This window comes from Echeneis naucrates, chromosome 11 (assembly GCF_900963305.1).
Source record: "Echeneis naucrates chromosome 11, fEcheNa1.1, whole genome shotgun sequence".
In the NCBI taxonomy this organism is placed as follows: Eukaryota; Metazoa; Chordata; class Actinopteri; order Carangiformes; family Echeneidae; genus Echeneis; species Echeneis naucrates.
In genome coordinates, this window is record NC_042521.1 from 10,546,495 (window position 1) to 10,567,357 (window position 20,863).

A 20,863-nucleotide genomic window follows, 5' to 3' on the forward strand; every position below is an offset into this window, starting at 1 on the left:
GTCATTTTTGCCATTTGCTGCTGCTCTTTACTTTGTGTGATTGTAAACCGAGTAGAATCTAGAATACAAAACCAAATGGGATGGGACTCTTTCATTATTTATTCAATTTCATTGACCAAAATAATTAGCTCATCAAGAATTTTATCAGCAGTTCATTGAGTTTTCACCCTTTTTCTTTTGGAAGCATAACACAAACCTGTTTTGAAGACTGAATCTGAATTTATTCATCTGTTGTGGCCACAATGACCAGCAAACTGATCTCACACACACACACACACACACACACACACACACACACACACACACACACACACACACACACACACAAATGTAGACTGACTGTTGTTGGGTTTTAAATGCTGTAAAGGAGTTTTATTTGCTGAAGAGCATGTGAGGAACATAACCATTCTTACACTTACACAAACTGTCACTCACCATAATAAATCATCTTAAACCTGCAGTATCAAAAAGCTCTATTTTACTCATACTGACAAGTTTAGTTGCCCACATTTATTTTCTGTTGCATGGTAACCAATTGAGAGTTGCAATCCTACCAACCCACCTTATTATGGCCAGCTGGAGAGAAATGAATGATAAGAGTATGCAAATGGGATATCTCCCTTAATAGCCTGCTGTTTTATTCAGCGTTGTGGCCAGGATAAGGAATCCCCACTGTGTCTAATCACATCTTTTCCCTCTCATTTCACCTGAGGCATATCCGCAATCTAGTCTATTTTTGACTAGCACTACAGCATACATTCTTCTCTACAGTGTGACTCTGTGTGCACAGGGGGAAACCATGTTTTCACCAGTAATTGGTCTACTACTTTAAAAATTGAGAGGCATTCACACAAAAAGATTCTGATGACTTCAATCTTAGCACATGATTAAACCTGACTGTGTGAGTGAAATGCAGGGAGACAACTGTAACAGTTTGTGTTCTCGCTCTCAACTTGTGCACTGAATGAATTCACAGCACCATATTGTTGTCTTCTCAATGTAACAGGCAAGACTAAAGCAGGATGTAAACTTGTCACTCCCCAGTCATAATGCCTGCCATGCTCTCAATAAAGTTACCAACAGATCACAACATACAGCCCCATATGTGTAGCGAGGAGTCTCAATCCACCACATTTGATTTACAATTTTTCAATCTACACTCTGGAGGACTTGCTGTGCTGCTGTTCAGTGGGAAATCTCATTCAGTTGCCGGCTGATGGCTAACAAGGTCAAATGACTCTCCAGATGAGATTGACTATGTCAGAAGGCGGATGCACACAAACACACATGCACACACCACCTGCCATTCAGTCAGTCAGTTCATCTCTCTGTCAGCCACACACAGGAACACATCGTGAATTGAGAGGTTATAAAGACGTGTTTACTGCTGATAGGAATATCATTGCAAACTGTGGATATCAGGGAATCACAGGCAAAACCAGCTCATGTAGCAATCAATAGAAACACAGTTTTTTTTCCTCTCTTCTCTCTCTCTCATTTTCACATGCTCTTTTCCTCCGGTTGCCATAGTGATGTGAAATGGCTGCATTCTGCAGCACTGGATCAGAGTGGGGGCCCGCTTCTGCAGCTCGTGAGCTACATTGTTTTACATCATGATTTCAAGATAGACACACACAAAAGGCTGCAATTATGTTAGTATGTGCCACGAAGCTGAGAGAGTGGAACAAGTTCAGTGATGGTTGAATGTCAGATTGTTTTATCTGTATACATTACCATTAAGTGATACTTGTCAGTATACTATTTCTGTGTATTCATCAGTGACCTTGTGAGCACAGCAGTATTTCCTTGTTCAATTGATATTGAGATTTATTGACCAGTTCACAGTTCAGCATATCAAGTATTGTCCTCATCAAACTATTAAACAGGTTTTGAAACTCCTGACATAAATGGAAAAAAAAGAAGTAATATTTCTCTATAAGCTGGAGTTTTTGCAGAGGAACATAAAGTCTGGATCGGCATTAAGGTTTTCTTTTGTGTCCCAACTACACGTAAAGCCCAAAATTGGCAGGGTATACCTTTATCTTTTTATGTGAATGCCAATAACTTTTCCCTCCATATCTTCTTTGTTCCTAGCCTATTCTTTCTTATCAACCAACTTTTTGAACTAGCTCTTTGCATTACTTTGCACTTGCTCTTCGCTCACTGTTTTTGCAATAGTCACTAATGAAAATGTCCCCTTTCTCTCCTCTTTCTGTCTCTTTCATCATCCCTGCTCTCCCTTCCACCCTGACCATAACTCTGTCTGCAGTGTGACAACGCCAAGGGGCTCAGGGCCTTCTTTGATGCCATATGCTATGGTCCCAAACACCTGATGATCTTCGGCGGTGTCTGCCCCTCTGTGACCTCCATCATTGCAGAGTCCTTGGAAGGTTGGAATCTGGTGCAGGTAGGAGATGTGCTGATTGTGTCACACTAAAATGCATCTCAAATGTATTTAATAATGTTGGAAAACACTGGATTGTGCCAAATCACTTTGTAGAATCAAGTAGAATAGATATGCTAACTGCAGGTATACATCTTCCGAGGCTTCTCAATTTCCCTGCGTTACTACAAGAAAAGTAGATTTTGCTGCTTATACTATCCCAAAAGGTTCTGGTATTTGAACCACCTTGTTATGCAGCACTGGGGGGCACTGAAAATAGGTTTTTCAGAGTGTTTTGTCATTCATATGAGCTAATACAAGTTTTGATTATCAGGTCAGCCAACATGAATTAGGTATGAATTATTCATTTAATACATTTCAAATAGATAATAGGTTTTACCATTCAAAGATTCTTGCTTTCTAAATGTTATCATTCCCATTAACTTATTAGAGCTTTGAGTGGTGTTTAATGCCCTAACTGGACAGTCACATTCTTGCATCTGGCATACCTTTGACCTCTTGAGTTATTTCTTACAGTTTCTTTGACGATGTACTGTACTGCAGTAACAAAAAGGGAAATGCTCCCTTCCAGACAGTACAATTGATTTCCTCCAAAGCGCCACAAAGGTTATCAGGCAAAGATAATGTAGGAGTGAAACTTGTGTTTGGGAGAGAGAGCATAATTCAAGAGGCTGCATTTTAAACTGAATGTCACATTATAGGGTATATTTCTTCCTTTTGCAATCACTTTGCTCTGCTGTTTTTCATGTTCCTTTTTGCTCACTGTCTTGCCAGGGTCACTTGTGAGTAGAGAGATCAGCAGAATAAGGAAATGAAAGGAGTATTTTTTGTTTTTCCGGTCACTTACTTTCTGTGACTCTCAGACAGATTCAAGTCATAGTTGAATTTTAAGTCCTCTTTAGTCTTTGGGTTTGGGGATGTAGATGTGTGCGTGCAAATGCTCCTCTCTCTCTTTATTGGCTTGCTACTGTATGCAATAATTACCTGTGAGAAGTGGCAGTCCTCAGCTCTGCAGAACACTGGACCTGGAACAGTGTGCTCCTCAGAGCACTTTGGCAACCAGACCTTTTTACAATACAATATATAGACCAACACTAACAAATTGATGCTGGTCTGATATGCTTTGTGATACTGCATGAATACCAGACAGCAAGTCTGGGCATGTCACTGTTGAAGGAAATCTGACTTCTGTTGCCACAAATACCTGGATGTCTTTATTCAGGCTAGAAAATGTGTAGTTGCAAGGACACTCAGCAGCTGTAGAGCTGTAGAAAGACAAGTACTGCCACATTTTCAGAGTTGCGGCATCAACCTCATATTAGGTTTTTGTTTGCGTGACATGCCTACTCACTATTTAGCACATTGTGGAGACTCATGACTTTTTGAATCAGATGCCCATAAGCTTTGTAGTGTCACATGGAACATAATTATTTAGCCTATTAAAGAGCTAATGTCTATAAAAATATGTTTAAATGTGCATGAATGCTGTTACATTTTTGTTTTTAGGTTAGCAACAATATTGCGAAAAGACAGCTTTTACCTTTTCTTTGGAGTATAAATCAATTAAAGAAACTACTTTCTGAGTAGTTAACATGTACATATCAAACTGGTTCTTGCACTTTGTTCCAGTCCACCAATTATCATTTACAGTACTTGTGTGGATATGTTTGAGAACATACACACAGGTGTGTATACATGTGTCAAAGTGTTTTCATGCTTAAGTGTCTTAATGACAGACTGACAATGTTCTTTTTTGAGAACTTGTGATGGAGAGTATTTATCAACTGCTGCAAGCTAGGATGAAGTGTTTATCTTTAAGAAAAAGTGCTCCCTGAACTGAAAGGTACAGGGGAAAGGAAAGATGACTGAAAGTTTTGAATTCAGCACGTCACAATGTTTAGCCTGCCATGTCAGCAGGAATCAGTTTTTATAACTGTGAATTCTGTCACCCTGCATATTTATTACCCAGCCCTGGCATCCTGTCTGCAGGATTGTACTTGGTGTGGAAGGAGATAGAGATTTTTCCATGGTGATTTTTTTATTTTTTTTTTTTTTATGGGCCAAGCTCATCATTTCCACATCAAAACAGGGAACTGGCAGATACCATCTACAGTTGAGATAGCTGAGAGAACAACCACTCCTGGAAAAAGCTTAATCATACGCCCATAAAAATAGCTTTCAATCAGTTTCAATGTTGATGCCTAATGAAGTCAGCTTTGAAACGCTCAACTAAAATAAACTCCCACTGCATACCCGTTCATTACACTGCATGCACACACTTAACGTACATGCTTGTACTTAAAGCAGAGGCGGATTTAGAACAGTTGTATTTTTGTATTAAAAACAAACTATCAATAATTGTTTTAATCCTTGTAGGTGGAATAATGACTGACAAGAACTACATGCAAATACTATTAGCACTAATTGTGGGCTGATCTACTTGTATCAAGGTGAGGGACGTGTAAGCAGAAGAGTCACTGGGCTACTTCTCAGCAGCCTTACCAGCTTTTGGACTTTAACAGAGGCTTGACAGGAACACAAACTGGGATTTTAATAATTTAAAGCAAATATAATTCTAAAACTAAACTTTACTATAAAATAATCACATTTAAAAATATAATTTCAGTGAATTAACTGTCCTTCAAAATACAAGTCAGTACAATTTTGAAAGGTGCGTTTGAGAATCCTATTAATAAAAATGACTTTGCTATTTATGTATTACAGTTCTATCATTACTAACACTCTGATGTGTTGATTGTACCTAATTCAAAGCAGGCCATTGACTTCACAGCCAGAGTAAAATGGTACAATGCAGAGATGGATAGCACATATAGTAAATCACAAGATAGTATTTCACATACTGTAATATAGACTGTCCATGTGTGCGCGCGCACACACACACACACACACACACACACACACACACGCTTGCGAACATGCACACACTCGCACACACCAGTGTGCACAGATGGCAGGCCATAGTGATTTCACCAGCAGTGGAGAATTAAGCTCTTAATGTACTGTATGTAAGGATTTATTCATTCTCACTCTTTCCAATGCTGATTCTGTCTTATGATGCTTCTGTTGTGGTTCATTTGTCCACCTACTTGCCTGAGGGGTTCTACTCGGCTCTGTAGCTACAGTCACTTTTTGTAATGCCGCACTATACATGTGCAAAAATGACTGCCAAAGCAAATTAAAATGGTGGATAAGAATGTTGCTCGGGCCAATGGACAGATGGTGAGGAGTGGATTGAAGAAATGATGGAAAAATAAATAGACAGGAGCGATTGTAATGGCATAACTTGAAATTCAGTAGTAATAGATCAAGACACAGCTGTGGATGTGAGCTTTTATCAGTGATTGATTGCTTGTTTTTTTTTTCTTTTTTTTTTTTCCCCCAGAAAGACAATGAATGTTGAGGCATTGTCTTGGCAGCCATCTTGGTGTGTGATTAATCTTGTGTTGTTCTCACCACGACATTACATAATTCCAGTAAGCATTTGGCGAGCTTGTTAAATACTTGTTGGCACAGGTATTTGTAATGAGCCAACATGATGCACTCTCTTTACCCTGTTTTCTAAACTTACAAAAGGCCTTTTCCCTCACAGCAGCAGTGTTTTTTTCTGTAAATGACTCTTTGGTGTGCCAGAAAATAGTCCCAACCCAACTTCCCATCAGTTGCTGGCCCCATTCTCACCCGTCAATTTGGGCTATCAGTGGTAGCAGTGTTGATTTTCAGCTGTATCAAGTGTCTAATGATAAATTATGCGTGTATTTGCCTGTTGTAATTTTGAAGAGGTCACAGCACACTAGTGCTACTCCTTCAAAAGATAATTTGTTGAAGTGCACTTGCATTGATCATGTCCAGTATTGTTTGTAATCATGCTAAAATTTTGTTCATAGCTGCTAAAAGCAATTGTAAACTTTACCTGGCATCAATTTATGGCTTTTGGGACAGTCTTTTATTATGCTCATTTGCAGACATTTCAAGACATGGGTTGAAAGCTTCAGCTCTGTTTCTTCAAGTTTGTTGCTGCTATGGTGATTGTGTGTGTTTTTAAGAGCGAGAAGTCAGTATGGATATGTACAAGACTTATAGCTTGAGGCTTCAAAATCATGAAATGTGTGATGAGCTTTTATTTATTTATTTATTTTTTGTTATCACAGAATTTATTATCTGTAATAATCCGAAAGCCAACAGAATAATCCTGATGTAATCAGGGTGATGGTAACTTCTGGAGTTGGTTGGTGAAAATACATCTTCCTCTCAGCACTCTACTTAGCTGTTTCATGCATAGCACTTGTCAGTCAATATTTTTACAACAAGCATTTTTTTTTTTTACTCTTGTTTGTAAACTTCAATAAATAAAAAAATAAATAAAAACACTGAATAATTAAGCCAATATTTAGGTGGAGGGAAAATCTGATGCCAACTCTTAGGTATTTCATCATGGCCTGGGCACAAAGCTAATATTTACCTGTATATGAAGCCCATTTTTCTTTTCCACTTGCTATATTGATTGTCAAAGCCTCATTAAACCAGGCAATTTAGGGGCAAGGAAGCTGCATCCTTGGCTCTTCCCAGTGCAGCATTCTCCCTCTCTTTTTTTTTTTTTTTTTTTGGGGGGGGGGGGGGGGCCACAGGGGACGCCTCCAATTCTTTAGGGTTGTATTTTACCCCATTTTCTTTCTCTCACTCTCCCTGAGTGCTACACTGGATGCTTCAATAAAACATGTGATGCCTAGCACTGCAGTATTCTGCCTTACTTACGTCAAATCCTCCTGTGTACCGTATCAATATTTCATGACTTCCAAAGTTTAGGCAAAAATCTCAGAGTGCAGGGCAGGGATAGTGTGAGCATCACAATAGATTATCATCATGTATCAGCATTATGAGCAAAGTCCAGCTTCATTTTTGTTTGTGTTAAGTGTAGAGTGCGTGTTGGTTTTGCCCACTTGGCAACAGAAGGATTTATAAACTTTTAGAAACTAAAGCCTTTTGACTTGCCCAAACCAATCGTGTGTGTTTATTACCATGTGCAGGGTTAAGTTTTCTGGCTTAATTTCTGAAGTCAACTCCCCCCAGCAAGGCCTGATTATCTCTCATAGTTTCTAGGCAAAACCTCTGTCTTAACCACTCCAACTCTGATGAAACGTTCACTGCTACATTTTAGGGGGGCAGAGAATTGCTTCTCTCATGTAATCTGTATACAAGGGGGTACTGTTTGGAAATTTTGTGGTAGGATGACTCAACATCCTTTCAACGGGTTGTAAATTACAGTCCACATTTCTGAGACAGCCTGCTGATGAAGTTGTACAAGGCAAATGTTGACATTTATTAAAGCAAAGCTAATTCAAAGACAAAAATGGAAACCTTAATTCCAATGTTTTCTGATTGAATCTTTCACAATTTCCCTCTTTTCTATTGCCAAAGGAAAAGTAAATGTCAGAGGTTGAAGAAAATATTAATTACTTGGCATGAATCAAATTAATTTATTTTTTTTTTATCATCATGAATGCTGCTTGCACTTGTTGAATGCATCATCATGTATATAAAACTCAGCTCACACTATTCCAAGTGCTGAATGCACACCATTTGATAGAAAACACGGTAATTAGCTAATTAGCAACGTTTGTTGAATACAACACGTTAATGGGATGTAAGTGTTGGTGTCATATAATGAATAAACATTCTAGTTCATTCATTATGTGGCACTCAATGACACCAAGCTCTTTGACGGTACGTCTTTGTTTTTGTTCGTCCTGAGGAAGTAGGAACAATTCTTTCTTTTTACCTCTGACACATCTTTGACACAAAGGTCTATGAGACTCATTCAAAAGGAATACAAGATGAATACATGCTGAATTTCCTCCCTTGGATTCGACTGCTATCATTCCCCAGTAGTTTTCTGAAAGAGGGTAAGTAGAGTAAAAAGAAAATCAGTGTGTCATACTCACACTACTAATGATGGTGTGAGAGCTGCCAGCCACCAGCAACAATAAAGAAACTGGACACATCTTGTTTTTGATGTTTCTGTAGTACAACCGTAAGATATCTTTTTTTTTTTTTTTTTGTTCCCCAAAATCCTGGTTCCCTTATACTTTCTCTCCTTTCTCGTTTGGAGTTTGTAGTCTCTGATATTCACTCTATAGGTCACTTTGAAGAGCTAGTTTGCTGTATACAGCTTTTAGCGTCTAGATGAAAATAAAGCTTTGAACAAAAAACCTCCTATGATAAATTCAGAGTACCATGTGCTATTTAACAGTGAGATTTACCAAACCTTTAAAGTCTTCTGTCATCCTCAACTCTGTCTCTGATTTTTCTTCCCACAATATATGGACATTTTAGAACCATGGGACTAGGTAGCTGATCGACCCAGAAGTATTTGCCGGAAACTGGTTTCTCTGAGGCCAGCATCAGGAGGATCCTTTGTATCGATATCAAAAACAAGGGCGGACTCGCTGAGCAATTGGACATCAACGAGGACTCGGCTCCATTACAAGCCATTAAAACCATAACGGCTGCTTGGAAAGAGTGAAGCTTAGAGGATCGATAAAGGGCAGTTTAACTGTCTGACACAGCTCACTAATATCTGAAACATCAACTCCCTTTCAAAGAGAGAGAGACATAGAAGAGAGGAGAAAGTTAGTGGGTGAGAGTAAGTGGAAAGACAAGGAGACCATTAGAATCCTTTCTATCCTTTGCATACTCTCCTTGCTTTCCTTCCTCCACCCCTCCCTGCTGTGTAGTATGCATCTATAAAAATGATGTAACCTCATTTTTCACACACTAACACACTCTAGAAGTGCGAGTCGAATAAGAACCTTATTTTCAACAAGTCTAACCTGAAAAAAGAACATTTAAAAAATGTTCATACTTTCATTCTAAATGTTCCTGTTGAATATTTGTAAACATTTTTGAAACAGTACATATGAAGGTGATATTTTACCTACATGTGCCAACTACAGACCTGCCCATCCTTCAGTGCATGGCACTGAATATGTCTGAATGGGCTGATCAAAACAATTCATGTCACATCAATAGAGCCAGGCAGAAAAGCTTGAGGACTCTTTCCACCTTCTTACTTGATTAAATTTCTTTTCCTCTGTCACTCTTTTCTGCCCCTCTTTCCTCCCACATGATCCTCTTATGCTTTATCGGGGCATCAGAATGCGGAAGCGTTAAACCTCCTTGAGATTGATACTGAGCTCAGTGCTATTTTCATTTCCTGTTGGTGGAGTCATTGAATACCTCTCTTTTTAGTCTACTGCTGCAAATGGAATCCATTTTGATAACATGTTATAGTGTCAGGCCACATCATTATGGCGTCGAAAGCCAAAATTACTAATAAAACATAGTAAAGGGAATGAATGTAAATACCAAAGGGAAAAATAAATTATGTCTTGGATGGGACTGTGATTTATTTTTGCGATTCACCTTTTTTTTTTTTTTTTTTTTTGTGATATGGCTGGAAATCCCAACTGATTTGTGAAAGTTGCACACAGTGTTACATATATATGAAAAAAATTTATGGATCTCAGAGGAGGAATCTTACTTGTATACCTTGAATTTTTCACCACAAACAAATAACTTCTTTTTACTTCCATCAATTTCAGTGATTTTCCTTTTTCAAAATTAAGTTGTTTAATTAAAAACAGATTTTCACTTTTTGCTCATTAAGTTCTCCATGTCTTTGTGGACCATACAACAGGTTTTGGATTTATCTCAGGACACAAGACAGACTATAGGGATGCGATCCATAGTGGTGTTAATGAGAATAATCTCACTCTGAAAACCTCAAAAAACAGAATAACTTATAATCAAAGTCCCAAAGAATAGTTCAGACTTCAATCCATCATGCATCAATGGGGACAGTGTGGAAAGACGGGATGTTCACACATGAGCTGAAGATTTCTCCTTGATGGTACACTACTCTAGGAGAAATCTTCATCATGAAAAAAAAGCCATACTTTATTTACACACAATATTTATGACAGAAAGACCATAATTTAGTAGAAATGCTGTTGACCCATAGAGCTTCCCACACCTCACTTATTATGGATATGGCTGATTTGAAGCAGTTTTAGAGGAAGAACAGCACAAAATTCTTCAACTTTGTGCAGAACAGATCAGTAATTTAGGTCATTGCCGTGAAAGTGTTTTGACCAAAGGAATTTATGTCACTGTTGTCCAAAGCTGTGACATTGTTTAATGGGTGTATACTGTGAAGACACTAATGCTTCTGTTTATACCTGTTGTTTACCATCTGGGTGCAACTCTACAGTTGATGTAAAAGTTGAGTAATTTGCATTGGGTTGCCTAGATGATATATCAGTGTTTTACATGTTCCTTCTCCCTTTCCCTCTTTTCTACGTTCTGTTCGGTGGGTAAATTTGAGTTGCTTACCAAGACTTATTTGTCTTTTCTGGCTAGGCAAATGGATTCTATCCACTTGAATCACAAATCTCACTGCCATTTGGTGTCCTCTTTGAACAGCTGTGCTTCTTGGGCTCAGACTCAGACAGACAAACAATTGTTCATATGGATAAAATGAACATGCCCACACATGCGCAGATGTAGAAGCGCAGAAGTATCTATTTTGTATGCAGTCTTTCCCTGGCACTTCTAGCATGTTTCCCCATGTCAAATTTGTCTCTTTCTCCTTCTTTCCTCTCTAAGCTTCATCCCTCTTTCTTGCGCTCAATCTCTCCTGTAACAAAAGGGGTTTTCCTTTTTCAAAGGGCCTCGGAAACCCTTGGGCACATGAAGTAAGAACTGCTATAATTGGTAAAGATGTGGTGAAGCGTTTGTCATGAGGAAGTTCCATATTCTAATTATGCTGGCAGAGATAGAGAAAAACACATGAAGGAACTTCTACTACTTTCATGAATAGTCATAACATGCTTTGTACTGCATTATTATACATTTATAGTACGACGTGACAAAAGATTTATCTGCAGTATCACATTTACATGTGAATTGGTATGTCCATATTGGAAATGAAAGAGCAGTTCCTTCATGTAATAGGAACCATAAAACAGCCATCTTCCTAACTGCTACTATTTTAGTGTTACAAATGAAACTATCTCTGCATAATATCATATTTAAAATGTAATGTAATGTACAATGCATGTACAGTTAAAGATAAATCTGGAAATATGACAAATATAACTAATAACTAATTTTCATGTGCAGAATGACTTGCAACACAACAACTGCTCAGAACACACCCTTATCTTATGTCATATTAAACAGACTATCTAGTTGATTAGACAGTTTGGTCACTGAATAGTAAATCAGTGTGTCCACATACAGGACTGTTCTTAACTAAAGCCAATAACCATTGATGGTGTAGAGCTATACTTCAGTTCATTCATACATTTTGCAGATTGTAGACTAGATGGATAGTGACCTTCTGTGATAAGGTGAACTGTGCTGTAAAATGAAAATAAAGTGAAATAGACTGGAAACAGACTCAAAACATTCTGAAATATTACTGAAATATATTGAATGGTAAGCATTCAAGCTTTCTGAATGGATGTAAAGACAGCAAGAGCTCTTCACGTTAACAGACAGCACAAAAACTGTATGACTCACAGTGTGTTTTATATATAAATGTCCTGAGATGCAGACAGCACAGCACAGCTCTGTTTAAAATTTTAATTCAAACCTTTTAGTGGTTTGCAAGCAGGAGGACCTGAGAGACAAAACAGAGAGCAGTTCAGCTAGCTCATTAGTTCAAAGTAGATTTTGTCTGTGCTCATACCACTCTTTCTCTCTCTCTCTCTCTCACACACACACACACACACACACATTACATTTAGACATTCCAACAGTCACTCAGATGCAGTCATGACTGTCTGCGGTAAACACATAAGCATGCATTTATGCTAATCCACTCACACTCACTTATCCTTGCATCTCAATGTTCTGGTCAGTTCACGCATTCATACACGGAGATACCCAATGACTGCTGCTTAGAACAAAGAGAAAGTGGGGTAAAATGAGCACAGTGTAGACATGAGGTCTGATTTTCTGGTGCAAGAAAAATTTATGAATAGCTATCCAAATGCATCAGAAGTGCTTCAACTAGTACTCGTTCTTGTGCTCCTGTCCTTTCTATTCGATTAATGTGCTTTAGAATGCTCATCCACATAGTCAACATAGTTCTTAATGGACTCCAAAAATTTGTTTGCTATTGTGAACCAATAGGAGATTCCCCTAACCCTGAGAGCAAGGCTAGACTAGGCTATCATTTTATCTCTAGCATGCAACATTAAAAAAGCTTTTGAACTTAGCAATGATGTTAGTAGTGTGCATTAAATGACTGAGAGCTCTGTCCACTTTGGGGCATTTGCAAGGAACTCCCAACACCTAACTGAGCAGACAAACCAGACTGCATGGGAGGAAAAATGGTAGCAAAAATCACAAATCCCTGGAGACTATTTTTGAACAGGCCACTCTGAAGCAGGCCAATAAGTTTATCAGTAAGTGCTGCCCTCTGGCAAGAGGTTCAGGGTTCCTCTCTGTAGACTGAACAGGTTTAAAACGCGTTCACTCCTGTATCTGTTAAGCCCTTAAATAGTAGCAAATAAAATAGAATGGGCACTGGCCCATGACCTCACTTGATCATATTTGCATTAGTACCTGCTTTAATTTATTTCAGAATTGAGTGTGTAAGTATTTATTATTACTGTTATTGTTTTGTGTTTGGTGTAGTGTGAGTGAGATTGGGTGCTTGCTGTTGTTGGCTGTAGCATAGTTGAAGAGCCCATGACAAATTTCTTACTTTTTAGGGCAATAAAATTGATCTTAATCGGTCTGATATAAATATACGTTGCTGTTTTTAAACGTGGAAAAACATTAAAACCTTTGAAACCAGTAATTGTGGCCTGGGAGCTTGAGGGGTTCATCAACATGTTGTTATTGGAATCAGCAGTTGTTAGTCTCCCGGCACTGAGGGGTCACATTACCATGAGGACCACTGTTGCCTTCACTGTATAGGACTGTCTGTCTGGTCTTACAGAACGAATGCTCTATCTACCAGTACCACAAGGGTTACACTCATTTGGACAGGTCAAACAGGGAAAATTGCAAAAAAAACAAAACAACAAACAGATATAGATGGATGGATGGATGGATGGATAGATAGATAGATATGGAGATACACACACACACTTTGTCTAGGGCCTTAACTTGTGGTGATATGCACTAGAAATCGATACTGAGTTCCAAATTTTCATTTCAAGATGAAGCAGATACTGTTTACTCTAAAGGATCATTGTAGAAGGTTGCTAAGGAAGGGGAAGAATGCCATGTCACCTGATATTTACCACTCAATAGGTTAACACCAAGGGGGTCACCACTTCCTGTGGTGGAAAGCTGTGCATTTTTAAAGAGACTGCAGAGACTTAACAGTGGGATAGCAGCTGTCCTCTCAGTGATAGGAAACGTGCATAAACGCACCATCACTGACCTTTAGCTCCAATAAACACCATTAAATATGAATAAGGACATAATTGAAAGTAACCACTGGCACTTTCTTTTTTTTCCCTGCACCCCACACGCACTTACACTTCAGAAAATCCCAAGCCAACTGCACATTATCTGACTGAATACTTGGCCAAAAATAATCTTGACATTTTCTGTGGTGTCATTAGGACACACTATTAAAAACGGCACATGGTCAAGCATTTGATAGTGCCCATAAATGTTCATACTTTACACAGTTTATTGACCATCTAAACAACGTGGATTACTGACATGTCCTGCAGTCCTCTTATCCTCCAGTTCCATCACTCCAGAGGGATCTTTTTGCAGGGTAACAAAGTGTTTGAGATTTATAAAAGACAACTCGCGGGAACCGAATTCATAAAGGCTATCAAAAGATCACAATGGCCACCAGTGAGTGTGAAATATTTATTTATTTGTTGATTATTTTCTTGAACGTCTCCACCTTGCCCCCCTTACTCACTTCTTCCTCCTCCTTGACCTCTCCAAACAGTTTTTATGAATCACTTAGGCTGGAAGAAAGAGGAGGGGGGGCAACCATAGGTTTTCTTTGTTTGTTTGTTTGTTTTTTTTTTTTTTTAAACTTGAGCTAGATGTGTCTTCTGCAAAAGTAAGTTTGATTTTAGGCTCTGTCGTGTCATTACTTCCTTTCCCCCCACTGGCAGAAAACAGTTGGAGTAATCAGCTTAATTGGTATAATTATGGGATAAGCAGTGAACCCTTGAACACAGGCCTCTGCTTTTCTGTACGGATGTGTGCAGATTATGGGTGCAAACTTTTCCTCATCAGCATTTAGCGAGGCCCCCATGGGGAACAGAGCATGTTCATAACAGAGGCTACATATCCAATCCATGTTTTTGTTTAACTTCAAAGTAATCTTTTGTTTTGGAAGGAAAACAAAATGAGGTTTAGATGTTTAGGGGGTGATTTGCTGCTTCTGGTACTGATGCCTTGACTATGTGAGTGGTATCATGAGATCAGTTGACAAAGAATTTTGGGGGCACAATGTAGCGCTCAGTGGCAGAAAGCTAGGTCTCCATCAGATTATGGGTCTTGCAGCAGGATAATAGACACACTTCAAAAAAAGCTGTCAGGACATTTACAAAACAGTAGCTTTTACAGCAATCTGAAAGGCTTGGCGTAGTTTACAAAAGAGGAGTGGTCAAAAATTTCAGGAGAGAGATATGACAAAATAATTCAGTTACAATTCATTTCAGTTGTCACCCAACAATTACCACATTCATTCTGCTCTAGTCTAAAACTGCCATGCAGAAACCAAAATAAATGCCAGCCACCTCAGACCTTGGAAATGTCTCACTCACCAGAAGATGGAATTTTGAAAATGTACAGTCCTCTTTGAGCTAACATTTTGGCCTCTGCAAGTCTTTGGAAATTGACCAGAGACCAGATGTTATCAGATGCCATCAGTGAAAAATGTTGAGGGCAGTTCATTGAAATTAATCTTCAGACTGGTTTCTGCTTTCTCAGATCTCTTTACAGTGTATTTGACAGCAAGGCTATTTCATGGCCACCATTCAAAGAGTAATTGAAAATCCATGGCTGATTGACTCAGACCCTTGGTAATTAATTTTCTTTCAGTTGCGTGGAAATAAGATAAACACCCACCCTCACTTCAAATATTAAAATCATTGTGTAAATGAATAAACTAAACAGTTTAAAATATATTCACAACATTCTTATCACAAATTGTCACATGGATTTTTATTTATTTATTTTTTTTTTTAAGCAAACACTCCAGCTAGCTAATATATGGTTCTCTCTATTTAAAATTCTTCATTGAATCCTTGTGCATTTTGGAAACTTCTGTTTTATGTTGTTATTGTAATACACTCTGACTGACCAGAAAAAGAAAGAAAGAAAGAAAGAAACAAATAGATAAAAACAAACACTGTTTAACTTCAAGAATTTCGGTTGACTAATGGGTGTCCGGCAGATGATTGGATTTGTTGACTTTCAAGGCGTAGCCTTACCACACTTTAGGCAATATATCCTACTGACTTTGGTGAGTTTTCTCGCTACCCGTTGGATGAACTGTCATAACTTTTGTACACTACATTCCATGGCTTGTGATGATGTCAAACATACCTGCCCAACAATATGCTAGTGTTTTCTTTGTGAGCTTGTTGATGATGTTAGCAATTAGGTCAAAGCACCACTGTTCCTAAGTTGGCATTAGATTAGTGTTGTTTCAGTGTAGAGCTTATAAGTACAAGTTTTCTTGTCTCTGCTCAGTGAGTAGGAGTGATTGCAAAGAAAGGTTAAAAAAGTAAGTAAAACAATCAAATTCATATTGTGAGTGGTGTAGTTCTCTCATGAAATAGATGATCAAACCCTGGCTGACTTCCAGGCCCTGACTTGTCTCTTTTTAGGTGCCTAACACCACAGTGACTGATACACACACACACACACACACGCACACACACTCACTCAAGGTGCCTTCTGCTCCACTGCCTCTCTTTATGGCAACTGAACTGTTGATCAAAGCAGGGATACCTTTAGAAGTTTGGTGCTCATTCATCTGTTTAGAGGCAAGCAACAAAGATGGCTGGAGGAGATTTCCACACGTTTAGTGGCAGACTACATCTTCTATGATAAATACCAAGTCAGAGATAAGGCTCTGAGTTACAATTCATTTTTATAGTGGAGGATCCACTTGTAGAATATTATTATTTTCTTGATGTGGAAGAAAGCAGCGTAATATTTTATTGCCTGGCATTGATGCAGCATGCAGGCCAAAATACTCGCCTCGAAACTCTCCTCAAAATAACACAAATGGAAATTACATCTACATATGATACCAAAGAGGAGGCACAAAAGTGACATCTGAGAGTTCCAGGAAAAAACAGAGAAATATAATATCACGTCTCACATTGAGGGACCTTGGAGCCTGTGTGTTGGGGATGAGCTGCTGATATATCCCCTCCAAGCTTAGTGTGGGAACAGGCCGCATCAACATCCCAGTCATGTTTGTAGTGGAGCACTATATTGCACTATAATCATGATGCTGTGGTTGACATTTCATTGTGTATATTGAGATGACATGCATATATAACCAAACAGTCACGGTGTGGGTGTATTGTATGTCATTATCTGCACCTTTACACACCTAACCGGTATTGTGTTTGTTCATCAATCAGTGAAATTGGCGGGGGGCCCTGTGGCATTTCTTAGCATTTGATATGTATTTTGGCACATAAAGTGGAACTTTATGGCGCAGAAATCCTTCGACATTTTCTGCTACTGCTATAGCAACTGTAAATGTAAAACACACAATTATGGGAACGTACCAGTTTCTGGAAGTCCTTGAGAGTAATGGCAATAAAACATCAATCACTTCAGCTATTATGAAATACCACTAGAAGGACATTAGGCTACATGGCTATAAAAGTATTTTCTGCTTCATGTAAGTTGAACAATTATGTGAATTTTCTGGTAATTTTTCTTGGTGCATGTTTGTCCTTTTTTTTTTTTTTTTATTATGCCAAATAATGTCAGTATTATCAAGACTCTTTGACATAATTTCTAATGCATTTAAATTGTAAATTGAAATTCCATATTTCTTATGGGGCTTTGACAGTTGCAGCATGTCACTTTGAAAAGTTAGACATCAAATAGGTATGAGATGTCATAGCTTGCAAAACATGCAAATTGCCTAATACAGCTAATATGACACACCTTAGTTGCAGTGGAAGTAATGGTTATTAATTTCCTCATAATTTTATCATAGCACACAGAGACCTTTCAACATCAACCTTCCTTGCAACTGAGTCAAAAGCTTTAACTATTCTGAATAATTGTAAACTAAGTCCTTTTAAATTCTGTTGCCTGTAGATTGAAATTAGAAAATGCCTTTGAGAAATGACCCCCACCTCCCCGTTGTTGCTGAATGTTATTGATGTTGGCTTCTCTGTAGGGTTTCACCTCATTTGACACAGGATAGAGGGAAGTGTGTGCATTTGCTCTTTAGTATATTTGCCTGTGTTGCAGAAGGGTGGTGCTCACCACCCTTTAACCACACTTCAGGAAGGTAAATGCTGCTTCCACCCACCTTTAAGCTTCTGTTCACGCAGCACTGATCCACACAGAATTGCTTGGTGTAGTGGTGAGTGAATGTACAAAGGTAATATGAAGAGAGTTAAAAGGAAGTGTGTGTGTGTGTGTGTGTGTGTGTGTGTGTGTGTGTGTGTGTGTGTGTGTGAGAAAGAGAGGGAGAGAAAGAGTGAGAGATTGGGTTGGGAAAAAATATGGCTAGACAGATGGAAAAATGAAGCAAAGTGAGGTAAAGAATAAATGAGTACTAAATACATTATGTTTGGGTGTTTTAATGTTTCACACTCATCATAAACTGTTGACAGAATAGAAGGTCCACCAGATTTAAAGACACAGGAAGACCGTGACTTCATTTCTACTTCAGTATGTGGTAACTCTGTGGGCCTTTAATATAATTTCCATGGCCATGAGAAAGTGCCACCTGCAAACACAGCAGTGACCTAATATTTTCCCAAAGGACCAACAGTGTTCTGCTGACAGAACGAGGAAACACACACTTATGCGTACACTTATCACAAACATACAGCAATCAATAGCCTTGTAAAGCACCCATGATTGAAACTGACCACTACTGCCAATTTTATTTCCAGCTATAATCAGTCATTTTGTCATTTTAGCTAGACAGAGTCCCTAATACACCTGCAAAAAGGCCCCTGTTGGAAACCTCGAGCCTTTGACCTCACAGTCATAAATCCAGCAGGACATAGCATTTCCCCTATCAGTGTGGCTCCAACGGTATCAAAAGCTGAATTTTGAAATCGGAAGAAAAGATTTATTTATTTTTTTTGCCTTCCAAACTGCCTTTAGCTCAGAGGGGATGCTGAGGAAGAGTGAGAGCATTGAAAGAAAAGGAGGGGAAAAAACAAAGCAATTTGCATTCGCAAAGAGGTGCCCTGACACGCAGGGAGGCGGCGGCGTTGTTGCCTGGAGGACTGGAGGACTGGACGACTGTTGAGCAGTGGAGGAAAATCTGCTATTCTCTTTTCTCTTTGGAGAAATGGGCAAGTGTTACATCCCTTGAGGGTAAGGAGGGTTGCACAGCATGGTAATACATTTTGTGAATATCAAATAAAGGTATGAATACAGCCAGACAGCTGAGAAAAGGCTGAAATGAGGAAAGAAACTGAGGCTGTGGAAGAGGTGATACTTTTCATCACCATATTTAAATGCAATCATGTTCCCTGAATACGTAAATATTTTCATGTGTCAGCAAGGTTGCTCATGTGCTCTATATCTTTATTTCAAGTCACCATAACTAAACTGGACAAAATTGGACTCTTGCTATTTGAGGAAATGGGATACCAAATGGGATGCCATGTTCTATGAATGACTGTTAGGTTGATCAGATGACTATGAAGGCACCAGTGAGTGATGTAGTACAGAGCAGAGGGAAGAATGGTTTACTGTTTGCAAAACAATACACGCTCTTTCTTGTCACTCAAAGTTTCAACATTCAAACATTGTTTCTGTTGTTTCAGTTCTATCTTGGATTCAGGACAGTGCAAGATATTTTAATTCTGCACAAACTCAGTAATTGGATGATCTACGACAAACTTTTTTTCAAGTTGCTTCGTAGACGCCCTGAAACTGATGCCATCAATGATTCAGCCCCACTTGTTTGAGTTGTTCAATAAGTAATGCCCCAAGATATTTTTTTGGCTGCTTTATGAAAAAGGCTTTTCAGAGCCATAGGGCTTATTTATCAATATGAGGAGAATGAACATAGGCTGAGGAGGACACAGAGGCGTTGAAGAAGAATGCAGGGGGTGCTTGCTGTGAGTCTTGCTGTGACAGACTACTGCAAAGTGCAATCACAATGTTTTGGCTAAAGCAGATGGCCTTGATCAATAGTACAGCAGGACTGGTCTTGGTGGCCACAGAAGAGATGTAGAGGGCGAATTCCACAGTTCCACAGTTCATCACATCTTAATTCATTCTAACCTTGGATGTATATTAGAAACCTCTTATGTGTATTGTGTACACATTACTGACGTATGAAGATCTGCATATGCAGCAGGACAAAATCACTGTTGAACTAAATCACAAGATTTTGTATTTGTGAGACAATAAACTGTAGTTAAACAGTAGTTCAGCATTAATGTATATCCTGCTGGAAAATGTTTTCATAACGGTGATATGGTTATTAAATACTTTTCCGATACTTCTGTATACATTATTTACATCATCCGTCACTGACGAAACTCATTCATTATTTAACACATAGGCTTCGTTGGTGCATCATGACATACACCACAGGCATGCAGTCAGCACTCAGCAGTACTGGGTTCAGCTCTGACGTGCTAATTGTTAGCTATAACCAAAAAAGCTTCCAAAAGTCATAATAGAGCAGAAAGAATAGTTGATAAGTGACTAATTCGGTGATGTGGAAGAGATTTGTCTATCAAAGATTGGATAAACTCCAGGTCCAGGCAGTTGACCTTAGGAAAATATAATATATCATGAAGTACAATTCATTTTGCAGTAGCAGGGAAGAAAGAGGAATAGCTTCTGACTGTGTACATGTTCACAAAATGTTTCTTTTGGCAAAACGGTAAAGCCCTTTGCAGTTCCATTTGACACGGCAAAGCATGTTATGTAATTTCTGGGTGTAATAATTGTAATGCAGCACTACTTATGAAATCCAGGGAAATGTCATGTAGGAAGTGATTTATGATTTACGCTTCTCCAGTTGTTTCGTTCTTGTGTTTCCCACTGCACACATTTTTTTTTTTTTTTCTGTTTAATTTTATCACCTTTCAAGAGATTTCTGCAGTGCCACATGCTCACTTTTACATTTGGAAGGCATTAAATAAGAAGTACTGTGTAGGCCAAGAGAAGTGGGACTTGCTGCTTCAAGACTGTGTACAAAAATCC

At 38.6% G+C, this 20,863-nt stretch overlaps 1 protein-coding gene across 1 annotated transcript in view; it reads left to right on the forward strand.

Annotated features, from left to right (window-relative positions):
• gabbr2 (gamma-aminobutyric acid (GABA) B receptor, 2) overlaps positions 1-20,863 on the forward strand; it is a 143,765-nt gene that overhangs the window by 37,861 nt on the left and 85,041 nt on the right. Inside the window, exon 2 of the mRNA XM_029514678.1 lies at positions 2,270-2,407. Coding sequence (XP_029370538.1) covers positions 2,270-2,407 — 138 coding nt within the window. The remainder of the gene's footprint in view (positions 1-2,269; positions 2,408-20,863) is intronic.